At 47.1% G+C, this 24,778-nt stretch overlaps 2 protein-coding genes across 5 annotated transcripts in view; one reads left to right on the forward strand and one right to left on the reverse strand.

Moving 5' to 3' along the window:
- CMTR1 (cap methyltransferase 1) overlaps positions 1-9,863 on the forward strand; it is a 28,662-nt gene extending 18,799 nt beyond the window's left edge. For both annotated transcript variants that reach the window (XM_074863473.1, XM_074863472.1), the window contains exons 17-24: positions 150-281; positions 787-909; positions 1,614-1,705; positions 2,317-2,385; positions 3,814-3,861; positions 4,415-4,527; positions 5,083-5,191; positions 6,901-9,863. In XM_074863473.1, coding sequence (XP_074719574.1) covers positions 150-281; positions 787-909; positions 1,614-1,705; positions 2,317-2,385; positions 3,814-3,861; positions 4,415-4,527; positions 5,083-5,191; positions 6,901-7,033 — 819 coding nt within the window. In that variant the 3' untranslated portion in view covers positions 7,034-9,863. The remainder of the gene's footprint in view (positions 1-149; positions 282-786; positions 910-1,613; positions 1,706-2,316; positions 2,386-3,813; positions 3,862-4,414; positions 4,528-5,082; positions 5,192-6,900) is intronic.
- Positions 9,864-10,286: 423 nt separating this feature from the next.
- On the reverse strand, positions 10,287-24,113 carry CCDC167 (coiled-coil domain containing 167). Of its 3 annotated transcripts, none has more exons than XM_074863479.1 (5): positions 24,060-24,113; positions 20,160-20,300; positions 16,750-16,844; positions 13,320-13,372; positions 10,287-11,143 (listed from the first exon to the last, which is right to left on the reverse strand). In XM_074863479.1, exons 1-5 carry the CDS (start codon positions 24,096-24,098, stop codon positions 11,040-11,042), a joined length of 432 nt encoding a protein of 143 aa, XP_074719580.1. In that variant the 5' UTR covers positions 24,099-24,113; the 3' UTR covers positions 10,287-11,039. The 3 variants fall into 3 exon arrangements, with proteins under 3 accessions (XP_074719580.1, XP_074719579.1, XP_074719581.1); XM_074863478.1 differs by lacking the exon at positions 24,060-24,113 and adding an exon at positions 20,860-21,930; XM_074863480.1 differs by lacking the exon at positions 20,160-20,300 and having other exon boundaries at positions 24,060-24,112.
- Between the last annotated feature and the right edge of the window lie 665 nt (positions 24,114-24,778).

The following is a 24,778-nucleotide window of genomic DNA, read 5'->3' on the forward strand; positions in this document are numbered from 1 at the left end:
CTGAGTCCTTTCATACAAATGGAACTTTCCCCCAGAGGAATTAAAAGATGAAGAAGCTAGTCCTGGGTTATCATTTCATGTAGAAGTTGCATTTACCTACCTGTTGATGTGTTGTGTCTAATTTGCCTTTTCCATACTTTGCTCTTTAGGGCACGGACATTGATACCTTCAGTTACAAACCCACTCCTCTGAATTCCACTACTCTGGAGAAAATTCGTCAAGTGTTAGATTACCGGTGTATGGTGTCTGGAAGTGAGCAGAAGTTCCTCTTGGGTCTAGGGGTGAGTGCTGAGAACAGTCTGGGAGTTTTGCTGGTTCATTTCAATGCTACTATACTGCCTTGCAGTTTCATCCCATCCTTTCCTGTCCTCAAAGGCCAGAAAGGATCCCCATCAGTGGTTCCTGGGACTGCTAGTTATTTTATGTTTCTTTCTCCTGACTTCGCTGCTTTTCACACTAATTAACCCTGGTTTTGTAATTGCAGCCTACATGGAGACCTGTACTCCTGCTATTGTCTCTAATTATCTTCACTGTCCTTTTAAAGGTGTTCTATTTCTGGTTCTTTGTCTGGGTAGGAAAAGTCACTGGCTGATTAGAATCAGTGGTTTTGTTCCTTTGCTGTAGAGATTAAGGTTCTTCCTTAAAACTTCTGACAAAGAAACTGCCTGTGACGGCCTAGGACAAAAAGATTCTCTGAGGGCTGCTTTACAGTTGGTCAGAGGTCTGTCCTTCACCCCTGCCCTCACGAAGCTTTGGCTAAATCTTGATTCTGCCTTCTACACACAGAAATCACAGATCTACACCTGGGATGGTCGCCAGTCAGATCGATGGACAAAGCTGGATTTGAAAACTGAGCTGCCACGAGATACCCTTCTCTCTGTGGAGATTGTTCATGAGCTGAAAGGAGAGGTAGGAGGCTATTCTCTCCCTTATCAAGTGGCTGCAAATATAATGAGCAGTTTTGCCTATTCTCTGTAAGATACTGCAGAATAAATGTTCCATCTGTGCCAGGTGCAAGTTTTTTTGCATATGATCTTTAGAGAAACTATTCTGGATTAAGTTCCTTCTTTCTGTCCAGTGCTAGAGATACGAGCTTTTAATATTATTTTGAAAACACTTTGGACCTGATGTGTTGCTGTTGTCCTACGTGCAGCCACAGATGACGTTGCCAATGTGTCTTAATGTGTTCTGCAGCTCTTTGGGTATATAACTGCTCAGTAGTGATTTCAGGCCTTAGGGAAAAGATTGTCATGGTATATTCACAGTGTAAGATATTGCTGCCTGGGAGTTTGCCTGTCCTCTGGTACCTCAGATAAGGATGCTGTAGTGCACTGGGCTTTGTGCTGTGGTACCTGTTAAGGCACAAAGCACTTCTGATGGCAGCTGTGGTCCTGCCCCCTCTCTCTTCCCAAAACAGAATGGTGTAGTTGAGATACACCAGTTCTTGGAGGATAGCATGTTACTGTACAATGGGCAGCAGGGAATTTGTGTGCTTCTGCTATCTGGAAAGGTGCTTTCTTGCTGGAAGAGAGTGGTGTCAAAAAAAAAGGGCTATAAATCAAAGCTGAAATAGCAACAGTCTGAGTAGTAAGTCTCTGTATTGCCCTCCCTAGGGGAAAGCCCAGCGAAAAATCAGTGCCATCCACATCCTTGATGTCTTGGTGCTGAATGGCAATGATGTTCGAAAGCAGCATTTCAACCAGAGGTATGTAGGATCTGGAGAAACTTCTTTCTTGTACATGAGTAGGAGGTGACTGGGAAACAGCATTCACACTAAAAGCAGAATGCTGAGCACGGGGAGACAAGTGCATTCAGCTGAAACACTGCTATAAAGATGAACTGTGAATGAACCCGCTCTGAAGTGCATATAGCCTTTTCCAACTGTACGTTCTCTGTGTATGAGGGCAGGTCTAGCTCCTTTCTTCGTCTGGGGTGAACCAGGCACAGTCTGGGTGAACTGAGCATCCTGGGAATGTGAATGAGCATAGCTGATAACTGGCTGAGGGAGAAGGAATGAGCCCCTGTTTCCTTCCCCAGGGACATGATGTCTCTACTAGTCCTACTTTCCTGCTGATACATCAATGTGTTCAGCATCATGTGGGCTTGTAGAGGAAGCTGTGGAGACCCATTCCTAATGGATAAAGCCAGTATCACGGGGCACTGAACTGGGAGGGCAGGGTGATAAGAGTCTTGCTCAGTATCCATTTGGCTAGCATGTACTGAAGTGTCTAATCAGTTATTCTGCTGAAACTGTTACCTACCTGCTGTGCCAAAGATCTTGCTAAACTGCTGGATTCTCCTTGCGCTTTCATTCAGGATTCAGCTGGCGGAGAAGTTTGTCAAAGCTGTTTCTAAACCTAGCCGGCCAGATATGAACCCCATCCGGTGAGTGATGACTCCTTCCCTCAGCCTGGCATGCTTTGGTTTCAGTGTGTTGGAGGATGAAGATAAGGAACTGAAAGAGAGTTAAATTTCAAGCTGAAATTCATAGTTCTGTTATGCTCAATGGAAGGAGGCTAAAAGCCCTTAAAATAGCTGAGATAAAGGTTGATAATGGAAAAGTTGTGCCCTTCTTTCACATATCAGACAGTCATGTTTTCATCATAGGTGGATTGGCTGGTGCTGACTTCAAATATGTGCTATAGTATGTCTAGCGCTCAGTTAGCTTAATCATTGCAAAGACTTCTATGTCCTCGTCTGCCCTGAAGGGTCAGCAGCAGAACAGGGATGCTGATTTTTAGTAGATAAATGAAGTGCTGATCAGCACTTACAGTTTCCAAATGCTTAGCCTGAGGAGAAGGCTTTAGTTACAATCCCAAGAAAGTTTCTGACAAAGGGCTTCAGCTTTGGTTGCCTCCTGACCTTCCATTTGATTAATTCTGCTACAGTGAAGCATAAGAGCATCATTGTGCTGGGTATCAGATAGGTATTGTGGAAAAAACAGCTTCTGTTTCAGAAGCTGGAAGTGCCGTGATATTGTGAGAGAAGCTGGAGGAAGGGAAAGAGGATGCTTTCCTCAGTGGCTTAATGAAAGATGAGTGGGATCTCAAACTCAAGACAGACAGTTGCAATAACGGAAGGAGCTCAAAATGTTGGGGAGAGCTGTAGAAAGGGGTTGTAGAGGGGTTCTTTGCTCTTGTGAAAAGGTGTTCAAGCTGTGCTCTTTGAAGCCTGATGCTTGTAGCAGTGTGTGGGAGATGGGGGCTGGGGTGTCAGATCAGAGGCAGTGTTTTTGAAACTTCCCGATTGTCTTACGGTGTCTCAGAACAGCAAAAACAAAAGCAGTCTGACATACGAACAATAACTCCAAATCATCTTTACTGATTTAAACAAACAAACAAACAGCTGTTTTTACCTCATGGTGACTAATGAGTTTGTGGTGTCCCTGAGGATAATAATGATGAAGATGAGGCAGTTTAGTTTTACTGCGTGACCAGCATGCTGAGGCCAGAACCTGCCGGGGGCTGACCTTGGTGCGTTTACCTCATGGGAAAACAGAAGCGCCCGATTTTCATTGTTCTTCCTTTTCTGTATATTCAGCCTGAGGTAAAAATGCACAGCTTCCTTAGCATCAAGGACACTGGTGTGCTGCTTACAGCAACCCACCATGAGCATGCAGGTGTCAGGTTTTCTCAAGCCAGGAAAAATGAGGCACTGGAGCATAAGACTGAGGAGAAGAGAGAACCTCAGTCATGTCTGACCACCTCATGCTGTACAAAATGAACTGTTTGGCAGCTCCCTGTAGCTGGGACAGAAAAAGAGGGCAGTTTAATTTTTTTTTTTTAAATCACATTTTTGCCTTTTTCCCCCCAGAGTGAAGGAAGTGTACAGGTTGGAGGAAATGGAGAAGATTTTTGTGAGGTAAGTGACTGGCACAAATAAGAGACTTCAGGGCCCATTGAGGCTGTCAGCCACCAGTGGACAGGAATAGGAGGGTTGTGCTGATCTATGCTTGAGGAGTCCTGGAGAAAGAGCTGTTAGAGCTCGTGCAGCCGGTCACTGCTGTTTCTGAGATGTTGCTGACTCAGAGCATCATCCTGATGCCATAGATATGGCCAATGCGCTTTACAACAGTAGGAGTAGCAACAGCGCTTGAATTTGTGTGCAGAACTGTCAGTGTCTTCATGGGAACCCCAGTTGAATTACGTGTGGTAGATCATCACAGAGTTTTCATTGCAACCCTCAGTTTTCTACCTGATCTAGACAGCTTTGGCTGGTTTCTCTAGCCACGTGTGGGAGGGGGAGGCAAGAGGCTGAATTCTCCAGGAGGGGATGATTTTGTCCTGTCATGTGCAGTACTGTCAACTTTTCACTGTGACACTCTGGAGAGAGTGTGCAGGTGGTACCTTGTGTGCAAGAGGATGGTAAAGGAAGAAGCAGGGAATCTCTGTTACTGCCTTCTCTCAACATTCAGGTTAGAGATGAAAATCATCAAGAGTTCAGGGGGAATACCCCGGCTGTCCTACACTGGCCGAGATGACCGGCACTTTGTGCCCACAGGACTCTACATCGTACGGACTGTGAATGGTAGGAAGAGAGAGTCCCTGCTCTTATTTAACTCTTCTTTGTATCTTCAAGTAAAAAGTATTAACCAGGCTCACCTCTATTGTAACGTGGTAAAAAAGCTAATGGGAGTATCCCAGTGGCTAGAGATTAACTGTTTGCATGTAATGAGGGTAGCTTGGATTTGGATAAGGTTTAGGGTATTTATATGTTAGGTTTTTCTGTTGCAAGTTGATTAGCTATTGTGTGGGTAATTTCATTTATTTACAAGACTGATGACTTTCTTTTTTAATGAGATCATAATTTTTCATCAAGAAAATATTTTCCAGAGTAATAGTACATGGAAATATCCTATTTGGAATGTCAATGTTTAAATGCAGGGAGAAGGGAGTTTTCTCAGTGAATAGAGAACAGCTTGGAAAGCAGGTCTTCTTGGGGGAGGGAAGGAAAAAGGCGTAAGAGAAGGATCACAATTATTCTTATAGATTCCTCCTCCCTGCTTGTGCTATATGTGTGTTTATACTGTGCTTTTTCTTCCCCTTTTCATTTTCTGTCTGATCCCTGTGATTCTTCTGCAAGATCCCTGGACAATGGCATACAGCAAAAACTCCAAAAGGAAATTCTTCTTCAACAAAATGACCAAGCAGGCGACATATGACCTCCCTTCTGAATCCATCGCACCCTTTCAGTGAGTACAAGCCAGAGCTGAGGCTATGGAAGGATAACTGTGTGTGTGTGCGGAGGGGGTGTTTGGAAGGGAGTTCAGGCATGTTGTGCTATGTTCTTGCAGTCGTTTGCAGCTTGGTCACCAGCAGGGTATGCTGCAGAAGCTGGCACCTTCTCAGGAAACTGCTGAGCTGGATTTGTGGATTTTGCAATTAATTGCTATGAATAACACATATCTCACAACTTTGTTCCCCTGTCTGCAGCAGAGTACAAGTTACCGAACCTCCCTGCACACAGGGAAATGGAAATTGAGCCCAGCAACTGTAATTTGCTGCATCTCTGTATTTTAAGATGCTTGGTTGTAAGTTGCTAATTTAAAAGCAAATCCCAGTTCATTTAGCCCAGGCTCTGGAATAAGCTGTAGGTAGCTGGGAGCTGTTTAAAGAGAGAGTGAGAGAGAAAAGCAGCAGCTCCTTGGGAGAGGATGGAGTGGCTTGTCACTGAACAGTCATTAACAGTGTGGCTGCTGAACCCTGTCTGTATCTATTGACTGCTAGGCTAAGGCCATGCATGTCTGAAGTACAGCAAATCCTGAGTCTATGTGACACCTCGGGGCTGATGGGTGGAGATGTTCTGCACACCCTGCCTTCCGGTAGTCTCAAGAGATGCCCTCTACCACCACTACCCAGGACTCTGCCTCTGAGCAAGAGCTTGATCCTGATTTTTCTCATTGTGAATCTCCTTACCTTACAGCAGTGCTCTTAAGAATCCTTAGCATTCCTTAACCCGCTAAATGGAAGAATGGGATGTGGTTAGTTCTGCTCCCAGTACTCTGAAGTAGGCCAGCATGAACCTGCATGAATGGCTGAGGAGGTGGAGGGAGCTCTTCTGGGGGACTCCAGAAGGGATGTGTTGTGTTGTGGTTAGTGAGTACTAATGTGTCTGTAATTAGCCATTGACATGTGCTCTTGTCACTGTGCTGGTACTGCTTTGTTAGAACAGTAGCACCAAATAAGCTATGAATATTAAGTGTCAGTAATTGTAGAAAACTAAAGGCTGCTGTGTTTGCAGTAATTAGCAGCTCTGTTTTCATTATGGCTGGGACTATGTTGATGCAGTGAGGGAGGGCTGTGCTTGGTGGATGGAGTGATATGGCATTTGTAGGACCAGAACTCTTGGCAGCCAAGAGGAGCTTGGTTATTTCACATGAGGGGAAAGAGGGGATGCTCCTAGCTGCTTTTGTACAGTGTGAAGCCCTGTTCGTTTGCAGAGCTCCCTAGGACAGCTATTACTGATTCTGGTAGGTTTGTGGTGTGTGATTAGATTGCTGCTGCTGGCAGACTTTCTAAATTCTTCATGAAGGCCTTTCCATTGCCTGCAATGACAGTCATCCTCTCAAAAACCTGGGGGGGGGTAGGCTTTTCCCTAATGACCTGTCTCCTTCCAGCAAATACTGCACTGAATTTTGAGTGAAGCTAGAATTAACAAGTTTGTTTCCATGGAAATCTCTTAGGCTTGGAAGTTGCTGTATCTTAAGGGCTGTAGAGTTTGTAAGGTGAATGAATGTATGTACTGTTTTTTTTCCAAGGCATGCCTTAGATAGAATATCTGTGTGTGGCTCCCATTGCAAGGGCAGCTGTCTCTGTAGCGCACTTTGTGGCGAGGGTGACAGTGTTTTCCTTCCCGCCCCCTCCCCCGCCAAACTAATCTTGCTCTTCTCTGTGCCCACAGTGTCTGCCATTACAGCCGCCTCTTCTGGGAGTGGGGGGAAGGTGTCAAAGTGCACGACTCTCAGAAAAGGCAAGATCCAGAGAAGCTATCGAAGGAGGATGTCCTGTCTTTCATCCAAGCGCATTACCCCTAACCCTGCTCTCTTGAGGGGTGCAGGGGTGGCTGAGCCCAGCTTGGATTCTTCAGGGACTGATGAGATTGGGGAGGCTCCACAACTTCTACCCCGGTCTTCTCCAGAGCTGATTTCCTGGAGGTGAATGCAGGAGGGGTGGTATGCAGAAGGCACAGGACAAGGCTCTGCCCTGGCAGTGTATATACAAGTACGGCCCAGGTAGCGCCTGCTGCCGGAGTACCCATGGTGACTCCTGAAGCCAAGGCCTGACGCCCTTTTGTCCTGACCTACTGCATGCATGAGGCCAAGGGGCTGGCAGCTTTCTTTGCTCCTGTTCAAACATTCAGCGAGGTTTGTGGAGCTCTGTGTGCCCCAGAACTCTCCAGGCTTGTGCTTCTCTGGCAGCGTGGGAAGGAAGCAGAGATGTCTTGGTGGCAGAGCTGGATAACAGCACATTGAAGCAGCCCTGCATCGTTCCTGGCAGCTATCTGTCTCCTCGGCCTTGTCAAAGGCCTGCCCAGTGGAGGGGGTTAACTCATTGCGGAATGCTAGCTTTGGGACACAAGTATGTATTTTTGTTGGTGTCTCCAACACTTCTGCTTATCAAGGCACTTGGCTGGCCACTGGCAATTCCTGTGTGATGGTGTCCTGTTGGACAAAGGCCAACAGAGGTTCCTGGCACAGCTTTGAAGTGCTTGGTACTAGGGCTTTCTCAGACCTCTAGAAGCTGCTGTGACAAGGATTTCCCCTCTCCAGGTCAATGACTGATCGTGAGCCAGCAGCCTGAGGTTAATTTGTGAACGTGTCTGTGCTGAGACCAAGGTGCTTTGATTCTTGGTACTCAACACTATTACCCAAATCTTCAGGGAGGGAAGACACAAGAAGGTTGTGATGCTGGAGGTCTTTGGAGGAAATGATGGGAACGTCTGACTTAATTAAAAACACCCCAGGGCTTCAGTGAAAAGAGATCTTGACTGTGACCATGTTGGTTAATCAGAAGAAAACCTGTCCCCTGACAGTGCCCACTGGAAAGGTTACCAGACTTTCCTTTTTAAATGTCAGTGGGCTTTGAAATCTTCCATGTCTCATTTGACCCTGGAACTCCATCTGGGGTGAAGGCACAGAGCTGTGAAACTCTCAGCATGGTATTTGTATGTCAACAGACTTCTCCATGCACTTCTGTGCTGGGCTCAAAGTAGTCTTCTGTTGTGTGTTTTACCTTCACTTCTGGCTTCCATGGCACTTTTGCCAGGTCTTCCACATAAATCAGAACACACAGTTGACTGCTTTTGGCCAAGCAGCAAAATTGCCCTTTTTTTGTTGTTCTTGGCTTGTTTTTAAATACAGATTGGCAGCAGGGAGGAAACGGATTTAGGGGTTGTCTGAACTGTGCCTTAAAGAAAGCTATAGTTCTCCTAGAATCTGTAGCAGTTGTTTAGATTCTTGTTTCTTTCTCTCCACACCCATACGTAGGATTTGAACAAGCTTTATGTAGCAAGACATGGAAATTCTCACTTGTAGGCATGTGGGTGCCCTGTACCCCACCCGAAGCCAGAAGAGGATGGCATGTTGTAGAAGTCCCACCTCTACCCTTTAAGGCCCAGCATCACACGTAGGTTTTGTGCTCATTCTCAGCACACAGATGAATGTCATCCTACAAGTAGGCTGTGCTCTCTGAGCCTGGAGCATTTCCGTGTCTTCCCAAGGAAACTGTCTCCATATAACCATGTATTAATTCTCTACAGTTTGGTATAAATGAATTTAACAGCTGCAACTCCTTGCACCAGAGAAAACTATACTCAGGCTTGATAACTGCAGAACCACACACCTGGCTAACGGAGCAGCACAGAAGTTGGTCTGTTGGTCAGTGGAAACTGGAGGAGGCAAAGGACGGGAGCTTAGCGTACAAATAGGCAGCCCTGAATATTGTGCAGGGAAGATGTTCTGTTTCTTCAGCTCTGGCCAAAAGTGAAGTGGGTCAAAGCTGTTTTTTCCACATTTGTCATTATTTAGTCCCCAGTCTACCAAAGCAGCTGAGGGACTGCATGCTGTTAATGCATCCTCTTGCTGATCTGTAGACCCCCTCTGCTCTGAAGCATCAGTAAAACATGTGTGAAAGAAATGGTGGCCCTTCCTGTCCCGTCCCCCCCCCCCCCGCCCCAACAAGAGGCCTGTTACTGGCAGTTTTGTTTTGGCAAAAGCACTTCCATGAGAGATGAGGATGATTCTCTCCCAGTGGGCAATAAAGAACCTCCCAACTGTATGGTTTTCAGGTCTGTGGACAGTTGGCCTTTTAAACCAACCAGTAATTTGAGTTCTGGTGCTTCTTCGGCCTGCCCTGAGGCTGTTCCAATGCCAGCAAAGCATGCTGCTCCCTCTGCAGGCTCCTTTGCTCAGTGTTACGTCCTCCACTCAGGGCTTTGGTCTCCTGTGGGCTGGCAGACAGAAGGGTGCCTAGGAAGTACACTGGGGTGAGTGTAGGCCTCCAAGGGTGCAAAAAAACCTGGTTAGCCTGCAGGCTAGCTTTTATAAACAGATACTTTCTGTTTACCCAGTTGCTTCCAGCTCCTCCTGATTTTAATTTGCTTTTATTTTTAATTTGTTTTTGATGCACTGAACCTTGATTCTGAATCCCCCTTCAAGAAGGCAAGCATGAGCTACCATGCTATGTGCTTCCCTGCTGCAGGGTAAATATGGAAGGATTATGTTGGGAAGGGGGGTGAGGAGGGTCTTGCTGAAGGGAATGTTTATGTACATTAATTGCACAATGTATTGTTATTAGGCTGTGTATCATTTTGTGTTGACTTCTGCTTTCATTGTCTTATTACCAATACAGCCCCTTCCGTTCAAACCAGCACTTGTTTACTTTGCTTCCCACAGAATTCTGGCCAGTGGTGTGTGTGGAGATGGAGAAATGCCATGCACAGTTAAATTTTCAAGGCTAGTCCCCTTTAAAAGGATTTCCTGGCACATTAGAGCACACTGAGGGCTACCTAGTGTATGTTACTGCAACAGAATGAGAGGGGACTACAGGGGATAGTCTCCAGCACTCTCCAGTGTGCTAAGCTGCTTTTCCACCTCAAGGAAGCAAACACTCCAGTAGATTCTAGGCCACAACAGACCAATAACGCAGCGCTGAGACCTCGCTGACCAGGGATGTTAAGCGCCTAACCCGACATAGGCTTACTGTGGGGCAGTGTGTGCCAACAGGGAGAGGGTAGGATGAGAATAAAGCACACATGTTATAAAACAGGAAAAAAAGAAAATCAGGAAGTTACATGGTCAAATTATTTTATTTAAAGCCCTGCAGAGGCTCTTCCATCCTTTGGAGTTGATAGTAAATTCTCTTCTGCAAGTGTTGATTCTTAGAGGCACAAAATGGCTACAAAGCTCTGATGCACCAGAGAGGTAGGTAGATTGTCTTAAAGCCCAAGCACCCAGATCTCAAGTTGGATGCTACCTGCTTGCAGAAAAAGATACACCTACCTCCCATGTGGTTTTGTGGAGGTAGGATTCCTTTGGTCCTGTAAGTCAGTGTGGAGGAGGAAACATCTTTGTTTAGCTCAGCTCCGGGAACACGTGGAGTCTGTAGGTAACAATATGCAAGTTACTCTTTGATGCAAAGAGCCTGGTGTCCCTTCAGCTTATGGCTGTCCCAGGAACCAAGAAGGCTGGGTTATGGCTGGGCAGAGAGCATCTGTCTGCAACCACAGAGGTCCTCTTCAAAACGGAGAACGTATTTCCTTCCTGCAACAGGCTGGATGGTCTTGACTGCATTTTGGGTAAGACAGCACCACCTTGAGCTCTGCTTGACCCAATTTCCAACTGCAAGTGTGCTGTGATTTCTGGTTTGTCTCCTGTCCCCCTCAATTCTCAGAGAAAAAGCTACAATGGGGCTTGGAGAGGATAAACAAGAACAGCAATTTGAAATGCTGATCCTCACCCTTGGGGGAGGCATGGTGGTGAGAGGAGGAAGAGTTCCTTGCAGGAGAGTCATTTGGTCAGCAGGGAGAATTCTTGAGTGCAATCACATCATCCACCAGGCGTAAATAAGAGCAATCAGCAACCCCATGGCCACAGCAAGGGCAGCATTCTTGCGATTTTCCTTACGAAGCACACTCAGTTCTTTCTCTAGGAAACAAACAAAAGCCTTGCCTGTGAGTGTTCTTCGTGTTGCAGCTACACCTCCTTTCAAAACTGTCTTAAAAACACAATGCTACCTTGGCCACAGGTGACTCTCTTGGGATCAGTACACAAAGCTGCCAACTGTAAGATGTGCTAAATAGGAAGTCAACTAACAGGAACCCTTCCATTTGTTAACTCTCATCCTGTCAATCTCACTAGCTGTGCCTGGGAACACTTCAGTGCCAGACCAGTTCCTGTCTGCAAATGACCTTTCTCTAGGACCCTACTAAGGACAAAATGGGTCATCATTCTAACTGCTTGTTCCCCAAGAGAATGAAGAAGACAGAGGGAGAAGAACTATTTTAGTATCTACTAGACTAACAGCCTGGTACCTTTTCCTAGTGCTTAAATTTACTTAAATACAACTGTAGCCACCTTTGAATGTTGCAGAATCTGGGTTTCCTTGTGCCCCAGAAGGGTGAATGTGGGACAGGTCTGAACCTGGACACTCATTCTGTTGGGGTCTACAGCTTTTTAGAGACAGGTCACTTTCCCTGGCCCGTTTACAGAAGAAGAGACACAGATGTAGAGAGAGGAAGGAAGTGCCTACTGAAAATATGGAGTCTTACTGCTCTCCATTTCTGTTCCATTCACTTTACCACTAGTTCTGTTCCACAAGGCTTGGCTGGATGGTATAGGCAAGAAGTGAGGCCTACAGCATTACGTGTCACATGGCCAAACAGCAATAATTATTTTGCAGGGCACAGTTGGGTGCAGGCTGTCTCCAGAGCCAGACTGCTCTTGCTGCTGAATTCAGCTGCAGTGACTGCACGGTTTACTGCCTCTACAGTTTGCACTAGCAGCCTCCAGCAGGAATGTCCTGGTGCTGCAGGCTCCCAAATGGGCTGGTATCAAAACAGGCTTTTAGCTGTTCTTTTGGCCCCCATTCTTCACATAGTACAAGCATTCTCATGCAACCACAGAGCAAACTGCTTGAATCTGCAAGGCTACAGAGAAGGTGGTAGGGGCAGGAGATCACATAACCCCAGGCACAGCAGTGCCAGCTTAAACTGATGGAATAATGCCATTGTCAGCAACTGCAGTTCATGGCCTCAAGTGTGTCAGCTGGAATAAGCAGAGATTTAATCAGAGGCCATAGCGGTGATCTAAAAAGACTGTGTGCACATGCACTGTCTGTTCTGTTCCAGAAGGAGCAGCCATCACCATTAGGTGAGGCTGTTGCTGCTCTCTGAGCAGCCTGTCGGATTGCTCTGTTGATGCTAGCTAGCAGCGATGGCTGACTACTGGGGAAAGGGTGGCAGCGATGTGCAGAGTCTTCTGCTGCCTCTACTGATAGGCCCTTAGGAACAGCTTTAAATCTGTTTAAAATAACTGTTAGTCTTCTGGAAACAGTCCTTTAACATGAGTTAAAATTTCAAACTTGCTGGCCATTCCCCAGCTTTCAACTCTCCAAGCCTAAAAGAACACTCATGCTTCTTTCTTTCCCTTGTGTGAGCTCTGGTGCTTACACTGCTGCAGAGTGCTGTCAAGCAGTTAACACGTTGATCACTACCAGGAGCCTGAAGACATGCAAAGCAGCATCCCTAACAGGATGGTAGTATTGTCAAACCTGCGGTAGCTCAGAGAGACTCATTTTAACTGTCTACAGCAGGACTTGCAGTAAGGAAGGACCCTGGCTCTCTGGAATTGCAGGTGAATGCATCATCAGTGTGAATGGCTCCAGAAACTGATACAGTGAGAACCCTCCCCAAGGAAGGTATACTTTGCTACACTCCAGATAGCACTTGCCAGCTTTCTTAGCAAGCCCCTATTAAAAAAAAAAGGGGAAGGGAAAAAAAAAGGGGGGGGGATGTTAAAAGCTACCCAAGTCAATCTGTTGGCTAAGATTATCTAAAGACCAGTAATTTGGGGTGTGTGAAAGGGACATCTTTCCCCCCTCATTAGCCGATGCTTATTTTTTTTCCCTATGATAGCACAGCTCAAGCAGGAGGATCCAGACTCCTATTATAATATGCTGACTAGCTTTCCCTCAGTCTAGCTCCCTTTGGTTGAACCTGAATTCAAAGGCAGAAGTCAGAGGTGGCAGGAGCTTGAAGACGAAGCTAAGCTGCAGCACTGATCCCATCCAGCCCAGAGGGACCATTTTTAATGAAGCTCTTACCATAGTTGTCAGCTTTGGTCATTAGTAAGTTTCTCTCTCTCTCCAGTGACTTTCTGTAATGAGAAGAGGAGTTCATTACCTGTGAGGCACAACACAGCCTATTTCTTTGCTTGTATGATAGAAGAGAGACTGTCCCACGGTCGGGGATATCTGCTCACAGAATGAGCTCCTCACCCTTCACTGTAGAGATGTGCCAGTTTAGAAACCCCTAGCTGTGCAAGAGAAGAGATGCAGCAGTTTTAGATTATTCTTTCCTTCCCGCAAACTGCTTCAGATCTGTCCTTTCAGGACAGTGTCAGGGTACACAAGCAGACTAGAAAGGGGTCTGTGTGTCAGAGAGCCCCCTACTCTGTTCCCCCAGGTGGGGCAGGAAGTTCTGCCCCAGCTAGGGATGGGGCAGGGTCCCTGCACACTCTCTGCAGGATCCTGCCCTTCCAGCACATCTGGCTTAGTGCTCGAATGCTAATTCTTCTGACGAATTGAAGCTGGGATGCTTGTCAGAGGTAGCTAATTTACACAAAGTGGTCAACTCAAGGTAACAAGCTGAATCCAAGCCCAGTAACAATCTGTTATTAGACTGAAGACTCAGGATAATAACAGTAAAGAGTAAGTTAGACCAACCCAGCCCTTGTCTCAAACTGCACAAGATGATTAATTAATATACGGTTTAAAATATAAACGCAAAAGAAATTGCCTGAAAGCAGCAGCATTTCCATTACAGCAGTGAGGATGCGGTCACTCCTTTCAGACTGTGTGCATATAAATAAACACACACTAACAAATTATCTCCTGGTTCAGAGCAGACAGAGAAGGCAGCAAGTGTAACAGTTTGTTGTTCCCCTTGGGGCAGAGCAAGAACCTGTAGGAAGAAAGAGATCCAAATCTATGTGTACAGCTAGTTAAGTAAGGGATGACAAGAAAGCAAGCTACATCAGAGCAGCAGGAGAAGAAAGTGCTCTCAAAGGCAACTGGGGAAAGGCAATATGGAGTGCAGCCAGGAGGAAGTGAGAAGACAGATTTACCAACATGACTGAGCTGCTACTTAGAAACTTGCCTTGTGAAAACAGTCAAGGGAAGAGGCTTTGAGAAGAGACCTGAAGAAACCATGACAACTGAACTTCAAAATGGGAAAGCAGCACTCTCCTTTGTGTACTACTCACTGAATCGGTAATTTTGATCATGGTACCTTCCTCCAGGGTTTTTCAAATGGTCTGTATTAGGGCAACAGAATTTGTTTCCATCTCCATACAAGTTTATACTGGGTTTGCATGGCCAGGTTTTGGTAGCCAGGGAGCTACAGAGGTGGCTTCTGTGAGAAGCTGCTAGAAGCTTCCCCTGTGTTGACAGAGCCAATGCCAGTCAGCTCTAAGACAGACCCACCACTGGCCAAGGCTGAGCCCATCAGGGATGGTGGTAGCGCCTCTGTGATAATATATTTAAGAATGGGGGGGAAAAAAACTGTGCAAGGACACTACAGCCGGGGAGAGGAGTGAGAATATGTGAGACACAACTCTGCAGACACCAAAGTCCGTGAACACGGAGGGGGAGGAGGTGCTCCAGGTGCCAGAGCAGAGATTCCCCTGCAGCCCGTGGTGTAGACCCTCGTGAGGCAGGCTGTGCCCTGTAGCCCATGGAGGTTAATGGGGAGCAGATCTCCACCTGCAGCCCCTGGAGGACCCCACAGTGGAGCAGGTGGATGCCCAAAGGAGGCTGTGACACCATGGGAAGCCCACGCTGGAGCAGGCTCCTGGCAGGATCTATGGTCCTGTGGAGAGAGGAGCCCACTCTGGAGCAGGTTTGTTGGCAGGACTTGTGACCCCGAGGGGGACCCATGCTAGAGCAGTCTGTTCCTGAAGGACTGCACGCTGTGGGAGGGACCGACACTGGAGCAGTTCATGAAGAACTGCAGCCTGTGGGAAGGACTCATGTTGGAGAAGTTCATGGAGGACTGTCTCCTGTGGGAGGGACCCCACGCTGGAGAAAAGGAAGAGTGTGAGGAGTCCTCCCCCTGAGGAGGCAGGAGGGGCAGAAACAACAGGTGATGAACTGACCACAACCCCCAGTCCCCATCCCCCTGCATTGCTGTGGTGGGAGGAGGTAGAGAAATCGAGAGTGAAGTTAAGCCCAGGAAGAAGGGAAGGGTGAGTGGAAGGTGTTTTAAGATTTGGTTTTATTTCTCATCCTACTCTGATTTGATTGGTAATAAATTAAATTCATTTTCCTAAGTTGAGTCTGTTTTGCCCATGATGGTAATTGGTGAGTGATCTCCCCACTGTTATGTCAACCTTTTGCTGTATTTTCTCTCCCCTGTCCAGTTGACGAGGGGGGTGATAGAGCAGCTTCAGTGGGTACCTGGCATCCAGCCAGAATCAACGCACCACAAAGTTGTAAAATTCAGAAAAGCAGCCAGAAATCCCTATTCCTCCATCTTTGCTCTAGGCCCTATATTTCAGAGAGAAATCATACAGATATATTCCATCCTGTCAAGTTACCACAGCTGTAGGTTTCGTTGTTGGCCACCTAAGTACCAGATAAAGAATACAGACAGTAAACATAAGAAGACTTTAGGCCTATAAAAGGACTGTTAAGATGAGGAGCTAGAGAGATGAGAGACAGGAGCCTGTTGAAATTTGGATGGGCATATAAAGTCCCAGTAAAGGGGATGTGGGCGGGGTGGGGTGGGGAGAGAGAGCGCACAAAACAGTAGGATGCTGATGACTAGAAGAATGTCCTCAAGCAGAGAGATTTGAGAATCAGCTGGGAGATCTAGGATCTCTCGCTTCATACTCTAGATAAATAGCAGGTTCTGCCTATGTCTGGTACAAAATCCAGGTCAAAGTCCTTGCTTGAATCCCAGCTCTAGAAACCTGCACTTGCCTCTTCTACATCAGTCACAGATTTCAGGGGGATTGTCCCTCTTCCCTTTACCAAGAAAAGCCAGTGTGTCACCGCATCCCTACATCCAGACACATCTGCAAAACAGGCACAAATAGAGTAATTTCCCTCAGCCCCTTTTACAGTTGCATCCCAGCCTGGTTTGGCCCTCAGCAGTAGTTGCTGCACATCTCCCCTGACTGAACTCGGGCAGCTTCAGCAAGGCCTGAGTAGCAGTGTGCAGTGAACCTTTGCCAGACTTATGGAGCTGTTTACTAGCAGGCCAGGAGCCAGCTCTGCAAATGAACTAGCAAGTTTCAGGCACTGCTTGGCTGGTTGTGGTGCAGGCTGGAGAGTGAGGCTGTTGATAAGATAAAGCTCTCTCCATGTGTCACTGAACTTCTCACCCTGGCAAGTTCCCCAGGTGAGCTCCAAGCTGGGGGAAGAGAGCCTTGTCATGGGGAACCACATGTTCCCATCCCTTCAAGAGCTACAGCAGGATGACAGCTAGCTGAAGTGCACGGCCACAGCTGTGAAACGAAGTGGTCATCAATACCTTCCTTCAGGGCTGAGCTTCTCTCTGCGCAGTTTAAGATCCACCTCTTCTATGCTCTGTCTGCAATGTGCCAGCTTCTCCTCCAGTCCATCAATCTGAAAAACACCATACCAGTCACCATCTTTTCCTCTCTCAGCTAAGATGGATCCATCCCCACTCAGATGGGAAGGGTGGCAGCTCAGCCACTCCACCTCCTTCCTCCCCAAATCAAGGGAGGAGCAGCCCCAGCTCTGTGTAGAGATCACAGCACAGAGGGCCCATCACCTCCCAGATCAGCCTGTATTATACCCCATGCAACAGTGACATTGTAATCCCAGACACAGCCAAGCCAGCTCTAACACTCCCGCTTGTGTGGCTGGCCAGCACTTTTTTTGCTAAGATCTGATCCTGTTCCAGCCTGTTCTAGTTTCTGTGCATGTGGGTCCACAAGCAAATATGTGATCTAAGGCAGCTTTATGCAATAAAAGAGGGTAAAATAAGAGAGACTGGCCTTGGCCACAGCCTGAGGGGCAAGGTCTTGATTTAGTGCTATGAACAGATGCAGAAGTTCATGGGATGTGAATACAAAGCACCCTCAGCTGTCTGGTTGGGTGAAGAGGGGACAAAGGGGAAACCTACTATCTCTTTTACCCAGTTAGATCTACAACAGCAACAGCAGTCCGCACAGTATATTCAAGAGAGCATTCACCACTGCCTCCACACCTTTGACCTGCACCAAGTTTTGGCAGCAACATGTTCCCATGCAGAAAAACACTGGTCATCTCCTTGTGTCTCCTCATCGGTTTCCTAACAGCCACCCTCCTGTCTTCCTGAGGAGGGAGTACACGGGGGGGGGGGGAAGTACAAGAGGTCTGATCTACTTGTGTGCAAATGGATTGCCCAGGAGGGAATCCTACCATGGACAACAGTTCTCCTGGGAATCATTCCGCTCTTCTGCCTGGCAAACAGAGTGTAGACATCTTTAGGAAAACTTTGTCTTTCAGGCTTGCTTCCAGCAGAGAAACAGTGGGACTAATCAGATAATATGAGCACAACATCCCAGCCTGAAAGAAAATGGCCTCAGTGGCCTGAGGTGGTAATGACCTCTCTTTTTAGCTACTTAGCACACTCCTGCTGTGTCTAGTTCTCCAAGCAAGGCCAAGGCCGGCTAGACAGCTCGCAGCACAGCCTCTCTGTGGTGGGAGCATTCACAAACCACAAGCTAAGAGGCAGCATGGTCCCAGCTAAAGTACCAAGGTGGAATGAGACACCAGCTGCCTGGACATCAGCCTCAGAGGTGGCCCAGGGCACAAACACTCCCATAAACAGTCATACAGGAAACAAAAATCAAAGGTAGTGATCCCTAATTATTGCTGCTTTGGGGATCAGCTCCATCCTGAGCTCATTAGCAATCTCACACCTTCTGCTCAGGAAAGGCAGGCAAGCATTATAAATAAGCAGGATGGGAGAAGAGGCTTGATGTAAAGGAGAGAACAAAGCAGACTGCAAAAAGGAGTTTAGTCAGTCAGGTGAATAGTCTCACTGTAAGGAGCACAGCAGAGCTGGGGAGGGGGTCGTATACAACAAGGCTCAAATAAATCTTTGCATCTTACCAGATAGCAATTTCAAAGTCCCTTGTTATCAGGCAATTCTGCTAGGGCTGTTGAGATGCCAAGCTCCCCAGAGGCACCTGCACAGCTCCCCCTGAGCCCAAGGGGAGCACCAAGGCACACCACCTGATCCCAGAGCACAGGGAATGGCGCTTCTGTGTTTGGCAATGCTTGGGTTTGCCTGCATGGGGACACGGATATTTTTGAAGCGTATTAGCTGAAAATGTGTTCAGTCAGGGCAAAGATAATTGCCCTCCTCCATATCCAGCTGTGCCAGTTAAGAATGTTAACTCCAGCTGCTCACCACTGTCATCCACTAGAGCTCTGTCAGCGAAATGCACTGCCCCAGTCTGCTTCAGGGCCAACCAAGAGCTTCAGCCAAGTCAGCTCTGACCACGCTTATCAGTAAGTTAATTTGTGTGCAGTAGTACTGAGTGCAGTAGAGTGGAGTGGGGTGTCGTCCGGTCTGATTTAAGAATGACCATCTCCCTCATCAGTTTGTACCATCTACAAAAGACTCTGTCTCTGCTCCCTTATCTGCTGGAAACCCTCACAGCAAGAGATACTTCAGCATGTGTTACCTGGCTCCTCCTTAGCCAGTAAATTTATTACAATGTAAGATGCCTTCCCTAGAAACATGTTTAAAAATCATGTTAAAGAATACAATTTAATGAGAGCTTTGGTTAGTCGTCTGCCAAGCCCACCACTAAATTATCCATGTCATTGCACTTCCTATCCTCTCCTCCAGAACTGCTCCTCCCGCTCAGTTTGCAGTTGCTCTCACTAGTATATTCTCTGCCCCTAGTTCCGTCATTTCACGAGACATAACAAGAGGATATTCTGCTCAACTTTGCCAATGCTTTTACTTTCTGCTGACTAAAAATCTCCAGATTCCACGTAATACTTTAAAAGTTTCAACTGGTTTTACTGCTCTTAAATCAAAACCAAAGTTTGGGTCCCCTGCTGGAGAGCAATAATTTGCTAATAAACCACATGCCCAAGAATTGCACCATCAGCTTTGCTGAGCTGGGGGCACAAGGGACAGAAAATAATCAAAAAAAAGCAAGAAAGGAGGAACAGATTGCTGAATGAACAAAATATTTTTCCTCCAAAATCTCACTATTTCTTTTCTTCAGGCTAGTGTGGAGCGTTAGGGGTTGTAAGGAAGGACAAGAGCTAGGACTCCCAGATGTTAGTCATTCACTGTGCCTCAGTTTCCCTACTTATAAATTAGGACAATAATATCTGTCTTCTGGAGGTGGCTCATTTACACAAGGAGCCTCAGACACTGACCCAAACTATGGGCAGAGCACTATCGTGGTTATGTCAGTGCTATTGCTTCACCTGGGATGTGAGACCTGTTTCTGCAAACTAGGAGTCACTCAATAGCTCAGCCATCCAAGTGACTTTTCACTGTAGGGCAAAGGAAAAAGAGAAATAGAAAATAAGCACAGGGACAAATCAGAGCAATGCCTGAGAATTACTGATTACTCTCTGGGCTGCTGAGGAAACTCCCAGGGGGCCATAGCCTGTAAAGCTGTAGCACAAGAAAACTTGTAGAGCTCTGGCATAATTCCCTGCAGCAGCTCTCCAGGAGGGCAATCCTAGAAGCAAGAGCACACCTGAGCTTGTTGTGGATGGAAAGCTTTCCCTCCTACTAACTAATACATGAGAAGGTTAGCTGGGGTATGTACCTAGATTTATTGGTATCCCACATGAAAACAGCCAAGCTCGCTTAGCTGAACTATCACTGCACTGCCACGAAAAAGATAAGCTAGTGTGGAATCTCAGCGCAGTGGCTTATCAGTTGCAAAGACAAACCCTTGCTCCTTCCGGCTCTTCTTTCCATGGAGAGGATCCTCTGGGACAGAGCTGAAGTGCAGCATGCAGGAAGCTCATGTGACAACTCCTCAGGTTCACATGGCTGGCAGCAGGGACACAGGACTTCACTTGCAGCAACATCTGTAAGCAGTGTCAGTTAAAAGGGCCAAGTGAAACAGGTGCTTCACATCCAGGCAGCAGCTCACGGCAGACAGAGCTGCCCTTCTGCTCTTCAAGAGCCACTCCAGAAAATGAAGTCTCAGCAGCTTTGGACTCACACAGGAATCTAAGACCAGATTGCCTCCCTTGCTCCACAAGGCACGACAAGACATTGAGCCATTTTTGTTGAATTCTGGCAACTCTCGCTCACAATCTGGTGACCTTTTTAAACCAGAGAGACCTGGAGCGGATTTCAATCCAAATGGACTTACATGCCTATTACAAATATCATTTGTTGGGACCATCTTGGGCAGGGAGCCCGAAATGGCTCACATTAAGACAGAGACAAAGAAAGAAGGGAAAAAGAAGCAGCTTTGCTTACAGAGTTGAGCTGGATCCCTTTTAATAAATTTTGTAATGAATTAATAAAAGCTTTCTTTCCAGCAGAAAGGCTAAAAGCACTTTTCAAGAACTGGCATCCACCCTCCGCTTTTATGAATTCCCTAATTAAGATACTGGCAAAGAGCCATATCACACATACGTTGACATCCAACAGCGTTAGGTAATGAGGTTTTCGTCTTCTGACCCTCATAGAACAGATCAAAGCCAACTGAAGAGGTGGGGGTAAAGAAAAAAACCTTCCCTGAGCAGTCTTCTCATGCCTTGTCACCCGCCAGCACACTTGAGCGGTTCTTTTCATAGAATTATTAGTTGTTCTTGCATCCACAAATTTGGCTGGATTATAAAATCAGTCCAGCAGAGACAAGTTTTGTTTAAATTCATATGCTAACTTGCAGTCCATGGACACGTTTCCATTTTCACCACGCTCTTGGAATCATTTTGCATGCTGGCAAATCATTTCGGAGACGCTGTGCCCACAGCGTGCTCGGAAATATTTACCAGGCAAGCTACTACACAACAGAAGATGATCCACCAGCAAAGTCTAAGATAAATCCTGCACATCAACCCTCTGTGTTGGTAAAGGAGAAAGGGCTGGATTCCACCTGCATCTCCTCCTTCAGCCTTACAGAGACTATCCAGTTTGTCAGCCCACCGGCTTTGCAGGATAGCACGCAGACGTGACCACACGGCACCACCCACAGCTTTCTGAAAAATCCTGCAAGAACAGCTTTACTGAGTAAAGACTAGGTTGGCCTTTTGCGTATTCTTTATGCTCTCACACAGATGCTGCCTTGTCAGAAGCAGAAATACACGTAACAATACTTTCTCCAAACACACACTTGACATTTTGCAGCTCAGGCACTGTCTGAGTGCAGGGTGTTCTCTTTGCATTTAATAGCCCCACTTTTTTACTTCCATTAATTTTTTTCAGTTTTTGTCTGAACCACAAGTATTTTTTAAGGGTTACAACATCCTCTGGCAAGGAGTTTCACAGCACAGCCACAGGTTATGTGAAGAACCAACCCCTCCTGTTTGTTCTGAGCTTGTCAGCTGCTAGTCTCATTTGATAACCCTAATTCTGTATTGACAGTGAATGTTCACTCTTTAAGTTACAAATAGCATGCAGAGAATATAGACCTATATCAGGTCCCTTGCAGTCATGTTTTCAAGCTTAAAAGAACCTGGTATGCTGAGTTGTTTCTTGCATAGAAGTTTTCCACACCTTTGATCATCCTTGTCACTCTCTTAAGCTCATTCCATTTTCACTATTTTGCCACAAAATGGACCAGTCTTCCCAGTTTCATTTCCCTGACAAGTTTCCTCAAGAAGGTTCTGTGCAGCTCAGCATTATCAATAGGGCTGCCTGTTGAAGGACCACAGAGCTACATGAAAAGAGAAGTGGCATGAGTTTAAACCACCACAACATTATGGAAATACATTTATATCGGTTTAAACCAGGTCATATCAATTACACCTGCAATTTGTAAGTGCAAGCTAATCTGATAAGTGTCCATATAGAAAATTGCATTCATTTAGCATCATGACTTCAGTTAAACAAGCATGACTCTGCCTAGATTAGGCCTTTCAAAGCTAGCCATGCATCATGTCATATTAAGACTCATTTGGAAAGTTTTCTTTACAGTCGTAACAGCTCAGAAGGTAAGACTGAACTGAATAAAAGTTTAAATTATTAAATCAATATCTTGGTTATCATGCATTCTGACACCTGAAACACAGCCCTCTTCCTCTGGTTTAAAGGCATTTTGTTTTCTTCCTCCCTAACTTCTATTCAGTACCTTTCTCATCACTGCAAGGGGGAAGAATTTTATCTTTTAGTGGCATCTTTGCATTGAGAGGTTAAGTTTTCATCTATGACACACTGAAGAGTAGTTCTACAATCCTTCTGAAAGTAGTATGTTCTATCATGACAACTTCTAAAAAAAAAATTAATAATCTAAAGCTACCACAAGTCCCCAAACACTTTGCAAGAATTTTCTGTGGCAGCTAAAATCAATCCTTTTTCATTCTGTGACCAGCAGGTCCCCGACAGGCTCACCCTTCTGGCCACCTCTCTTTTTTTAAGGTAGACCCTACCATCTCAACTCTCCTTGTCTGTCACATCTCAAACAGCAATCACCAAAAATTCATTATTTCAACTCTCCCTGCTAGGATCACTGAAGAGAAGCTTGGACAGTCAGCACACTGCCCTCTGGACTCCCTTTGGTAGTTATATTTGGGTTAGAGTGCTCAGAAATGTCTGTTTCTCTAATGAAGGCCTAACTAGATGAAACAGACCAGAAAACTACTATAAACTGAACTCCTATTCATATGGCACAGTAGGACACACCTTTACCTTACAGGCTGATGAAGCACATGACAAGCTCAAGTGCTTTCCCTGGCCTTTCTACCCTAGCTATCTTGGTCTGTTGTACATATGCTCATCTGAAAGACTTCAGGATGGAGAAGCGACCAGTCCAGTGAGATTCACTGGATCGATTCTGCCCCATTTGTCAGGAAGGTTCAGGCTTTTGCTGTCCCCAAACTATCCACAACCCTGACTTGAACTCTTGGGCTCTCCACTGCCTCTCCAAGTCAGTCCAGATAGCACTGTTCAGTGCAGGACCCAAAACAAAATATGCTTCAGAGACCTTAACTAACATGTCTCAGTTTGTTAATACAAATATAAAGCTTAAACAAAGCTTACCAGCAGCCCTCCTGCTACTCAGGAGATTATGAAACACCCAAGCACAACAATAAAAAGGTAGCTTGAGAAGGAAGGCATACTTTTAAAAAACAGTCTTTCCCCCTTTTTGCTGTGATTTACAGGCACCTCTGCTAGTTTATTGCCGTGTTCCTCAAAAGCAGTGGCCTGCACCCCGCACACTGCTGGCTTTCACCACCAGTGTGGTGAAACACGCAGGCTGGGCTGCGCAGAGATTTGCTAGCGAGGGGCAAGAGCTTGCCACAGCACCCGCTATGGATGCACGCACTTGCTGCCTCTCCCCACACTGCCTCAAAGGCTCAGCAGGCGCAAGGGCACCAAACGCCATTGCTCAGTCAAAGGCCTGGCGCAGAGGAAGGGGCACTGAGCTCTCTGCCCGCGGGATAGCCCGGCACAAGCAGTCCTGCCTCGGCCCCCTCTGCTGCCATCGCAGATTAAGATGGCGTCCGGGCACAGCACCAGCCCTGCACAGCCTGGTCAGAGCGGCGGCCCTAAGCACCCATTGCCCCGGCCCTCCCTGACACCCACCGCTCTCCAGGGAGACGCTGCCGTGGCGCCTGAGCCTCACCTCAGCCCTGCCAAGCCCAGCCGTACCCCCACCGCCACCCGCCCCTCACCTCCCGGGCCACGCTCAGCCCCTCTCGCTTCTTGCCCATGGTCCCCGGGCCGACCGTAGGCGCGCATGCGCGGGCTGCGCTCCGCGCCACCGCCCGAGAGCGGCCACATCTGCGCGGCTGCCGCCATCTTTGTGAGGGGCTGCGCTGTGGGGCGGCCGCCATCTTGGTGAGGGCGCTTCTGCTCGGCGCCCTTCGGCGAGGCCGCCCAAGCATGGCGGCGGCGGTGGCGGTGTGAACCCTTCTTATCGTGAACGCAGCCGAAGACATACGGCAGGGTGGCTCGCGGCAGTCGGAGCAGTGCTGGCTGCTTTTGCCAGTCCTCCCCACAGCCAGCTCAGCCTGCTCCAGCGGTGGCAGATGAGGGATGGTTGAGGAAGGACTAGCAGGCTGGAAAGCCAAGGTGGGACCTCTTGGTCCCTCTCGGACCTGCCTTGACCTGCCCCTCCACACCTCAGAGACCCCTGCTCCCTCGGCGGGGAGGGTATTGGCAAGGGTCTCCAGTGTGTGGGCCTGTCAGAGGGCAAAACCAGACTGATCAGTTGGTTTTCCCCCAAGGGGAGCCAGCTCTATCCTTCGACCTTGCACACTGCTCAGGCCACTTCAGACCAGCTCTTGTATTGCTGGATGTTGAGGCTCACCGAGGAAGAAAGTGATCTCTCAGAAAAGCAAGGCACCAACAGGACCGCTGTTATGCTGTGTGTTATGATTCCTGAGAACTT

The sequence above is a fragment of the Strix uralensis genome, chromosome 3, assembly GCF_047716275.1.
Source record: "Strix uralensis isolate ZFMK-TIS-50842 chromosome 3, bStrUra1, whole genome shotgun sequence".
Lineage (NCBI taxonomy): Eukaryota > Metazoa > Chordata > Aves > Strigiformes > Strigidae > Strix > Strix uralensis.